We start from the raw sequence: 4,145 nt of genomic DNA, 5'->3' as shown, positions 1-4,145 counted from the left end.
GTGATGGAGTCCCCACATGAGAAGACTGGCTTACTTTGGACTCAAGGGCAGGAATGGGCCTGGGGCAGGCTGCCCCATGCCCTGCCACCCCACTGCTGCCTTCATTCGCCACCCCTCAGCCAACAGGACTCACCAAGTTGGTGGACACAGGCTCATCCTTCATCCAGGTCTGCAGGTTCTTGAGGGCCAGATCCACCTCATTCTGGCACAGGATGATCTCACTGATGTCTGACTCGAAGGCTGACTATGGGGTAAGGAAGTCAGGTTCAAGGCTGGGCTGGGCCTATCATTTGGACAGGGCTTGAGACAGTTCCCTTGAGCATGTATATAACACAGTGTAAGGGACGCACCGTGCTCCCAGGGGGACTGCTATTCTGACCTGTCACTGCCTGGTCTTGTAACTTTAGGTAAGTGACTTAACCCAACTGCCACAGTTTCCCTATTTGTTACCCAAGAACAGCCATGAAGCTCACTCTCAAGGGAAGCGAGTGCGTGTGTGTTCCTGAGTTAATACTGCACTCTGCACGAGGCAGGAAAGAAATACACAGGACAGTTTGGGCACACAGCCCATCACATCGCTGTGTATGACTCTCCTTAGAGACTCCTGATCTCAGAAAGGATATGGCTAGCCCGGGAGCAATAGAACAGCACCTCTGTGTCTCCAAGGATACATGCCCACCGCCACACCCCACAGCACCTTGCCCAGGTCTCCATCCAGGGCTTCATGAAGCTGCTTGCTATTGTCCTGCAGGAAGCGGCCCAGGCTCTGCAGTTGTTCAGCCCTGAACTTAGCCGTCTTTGTTTTCCCTGTGTTGAAGGCCTCCTTCAGCCTCTGTAGCTTTTCCTCAAAAGGGTCCGTCCTGAAATATGGGCAGTTAATTGAGTGGTTGAGACTGTCACCGTCATTAAGACACACTCTAATCACCCACATGGTACGTGCTGCCTCCGGAAGCTTGTGATCTTCCATGGGTGGCTTCTCTCTCCAACGACCTCGCAGGTCGGGCACTGAGTGGTGCTGAGTGCTTCTGAGTGCTGGTGGATATGGAGCTTGTCTTGTTCTTGTTTTGTTTTGTATGCTTGTTTGGTTGGTGTTTTTTTTGTTTGTTTGTTTTGTTTTGTTATTGAGACAAGGTCTCATCATGTAGTTCGTGCTGGCCTCTGAAGTGTTTTGTTTGTTTGTTTGTTTGTTTTTGTTTTTCGAGACAGGGTTTCTCTGTATAGCCCTGGCTGTCCTGGAACTCACTNTGTAGACCAGGCTGGCCTCAAACTCAGAAATCCGCCTGCCTCTGCCTCCCGAGTGCTGGGATTAAAGGCGTGCACCACCACTGCCCGGCTCCGAAGTGTTATATTGCTAGAAGTGAGCTGGGAAATCCTGAACATCCTGTCTCTACTTCCCACACAGCTGAAAAGAAAAGTATGAGCCACCCCCAAGACTCATCTTTTATAGCTGTTGCTGTCTGTATGCCCATGTGCAAATGAGTGCCTCTGTCCATGTGTCTGAACAAGCATCTGTATTCTGAGTCTGTGGATCAGTGTGTGTGTGTGTGTGTGTGTGTGTGTGTGTGTGTGTGTGTGTGTACCTGTACCCTTGTTTAGCTTTTGTGTTGACCTGAATGAATATAGGTGTGAGCTCTGCATCTGTGTAGTCGGGAGCTGCCCATGCTAGGACCTGGTCACGGCCCATGGAGGGAGCAGAGAAATGGCATCCCTACTGTGTGCCCTTTAGGCCCTGTTCTCATCAACATCTGTATCTTCCCCTGAGCTTCAGCAGGTCATCACCTTCTTTGCTGAAACCCAGACACACACCCTTGTGTACAGCATCCCATGGACAGAGTTCATCTAATGCCAGCAGAGGCTTGTGAATAGAGCTCTTGAAATAGCACTCCCTGTGGACAGAGTTTAAATCAGGACCATGCCCCACAGTGGACAGCTACAAGACGATACCCTTTGGAGTAGAGCTCCTGTAAGGACAGTGGGTTTCTGTCTGTCTGTCTGTCTGTCTGTCTGTCTGTCTGTCTGTCTGTCTGTCTCTCTCTCTTTTCTGGTTTCTCTCTGGCTATCCTGGAACTCACTCTGTAGACCAGGCTGGCCTCGAACTCAGAAATGCACCTGCCTCTGCCTCCGCCTCTGCCTCTCAAGTGCTGGGATTAAAGGCATAGGCCACCACTGCGACAGTAGGTCTCTTTGAGTCTTAGTCTCCTCTTCCTTACAATGGATGACAGTATCTACCAGGCTTAAACATCACGACTCTCCAGTAATCTGTCTTCTCAGGACGCTGCCCTCTGTGGACAGAACTCTCAGGATAGGGCCCCTGTTGACAGAACTCTCAGGACAGGGCCCCCTGTGGACAGAACAGTCAGGACAGGGCCCCCTGCTGGCAGAAATCTCAGCACAGGGCCCCCTGTGGACAGAACTCTTAGGACAGAGCCTGTTCTTAAGAACAAGAGGCTACATTGAGCAGCCACTGCAGGCTCTCAGCGCTGTCCCAGCTGAGGAATGTGAGGAGACAGGAGAGTGCAGACTTGCTCTCCTCCCCAGGACAGACAGAGCAGCTGACTTCTCAACTGAGGCCTTCACATTCAGGTCCCCCTCCCCTGGGGCCTGCAGGACTTTCCCTGAGTAGATTCACCTCCTGTCAGGCCTGAATGGGGACACAGGCCCTTGTTTCTCACAGCCAGACCTGGGGGAATCCCCATCTAGACCCCTAGCCAGGAAGACCAGGGGATATTCCCTGCAGGGATTCCCTGGAGGACCTGGGCCTGGCTGGGGCTACTTGGTCCCCTAGTCCCTGGACAACTGGAACAATTGGCCTAGACTGTATGCCCTAGAACTCCTTCTGGGGTGCCATGTCACCATGTCACCAGCCCTCACAGTGCCCCTGCCCAGGCTCCATGAGCTCCTGGTCACATTGTCTGTGGTTCTAACTGTGTCCATCCTTCCTACTGCCTCCCTGGGGCTGAAGCTGGGGTGTAGTAAGGTCCCTGGGGCTCCTTCATGGGAGGCAGCCTACTCCACTCCGCTCTGTTATAATCTGTAGGGTGACTGCTGTGCACGCTGACTGTCGCTGACTGACATGTCAGTTACATAGCACGAGTCTGTAATTACACAGGATCAGCAGTATAGGCATCTCTGGAGGCAGGCCAGAGAGCTGTCATGCAGGCTCTAACTGCAGTGAAGACACGGGGACACTGTGCACTGGGATGTGGGGCAGTGGGGTAAAGGCTTCGGGGTGCAGAGGGTGAGAAGTGAGGTATAGCAGGAATGGGACCTGCTTCATGGGGAGCTGGGCTGGGTTCTGTGCACACCGCATACAACAGGGAACAAGGCTGGAAGGAAGATCGACGTTTACTCTTCTGGGGTGCGATAACAGTGCGCAGCAGTTACTGTACCCCACTGTACCAGCAGTTACTGTACCACGTTGTAAGGATGAGGACGCCAAGGCTCCAAGCGGCCATCTGATTTGTCCTACTCACAGTGGCCTCTGTGGACCCCACAGATCTCTTCTCTCACCCACATCATGGTCATGTGCCCATGTGCAATTCATGGTGTGTGTGTTCAGATGTATGTGGGCTCACATGGATGTACAAGTGCGTGTGTGCATGCATGTGTGCGGGCTGCAGGGTAACGCTGAGTGCTTTCTCCATGGCCTGCTCTGGTTACTGAGGGAGGGTCTCTTGCTGCCCCGCAGCTCAGGCTAGTTAGGCAGTCTCAGGGGTCCTCTCCCTTTGTCTGACTTTTGAGCATTGGAGTAAGACGTGGGCTGCTATGCCTACTCGGTTTTTTCTTTTCTTTTTTTGTTTTTTTTTTTTTGGGGGGGGGGTCTTGGAGGTTTTTTTTTGTTGTTTTGTTTTGTTTTGTTTTTTTGAGACATAGTTTCTCTCCATAGCCCTGGCTATCCTGGAACTCACTTTGTAGACCAGGCTGGCCTTGAACTCACAAATCTGCCTGCCTCTGCCTCCCAAGTACTAGGATCAAAGGCATGTGTCACCACTGCCTGGCCACTCGGTTTTTTCTTGAGTGTAGGAGATCTGAACTTTGGCCTTCATACTTGTGTGGCAAGGCCTTTACCCATTGAGTCACCTCTTTAGCCTCACATGCACGCATGTGTGCATGGTTGCGTGTGTGCGTGTGTGTGTGCGCGCGCG

At 52.4% G+C, this 4,145-nt stretch overlaps 1 protein-coding gene across 1 annotated transcript in view; it reads right to left on the bottom strand.

The window, feature by feature from the left end:
• Window positions 1-4,145, bottom strand: part of Aldh3b2 (aldehyde dehydrogenase 3 family member B2) — a 24,617-nt gene that overhangs the window by 17,451 nt on the left and 3,021 nt on the right. Inside the window, exon 2 of the mRNA XM_021203568.1 lies at window positions 698-860. Within this exon, the coding sequence (XP_021059227.1) occupies window positions 698-860 (163 nt within the window). The remainder of the gene's footprint in view (window positions 1-697; window positions 861-4,145) is intronic.

The sequence above is a fragment of the Mus pahari genome, chromosome 1 (genome assembly GCF_900095145.1).
Source record: "Mus pahari chromosome 1, PAHARI_EIJ_v1.1, whole genome shotgun sequence".
NCBI lineage: Eukaryota > Metazoa > Chordata > Mammalia > Rodentia > Muridae > Mus > Mus pahari.
The sequence above is the reverse complement of the archived record's forward strand: the minus strand, read 5'-3'. Positions and strand labels throughout refer to the sequence as shown.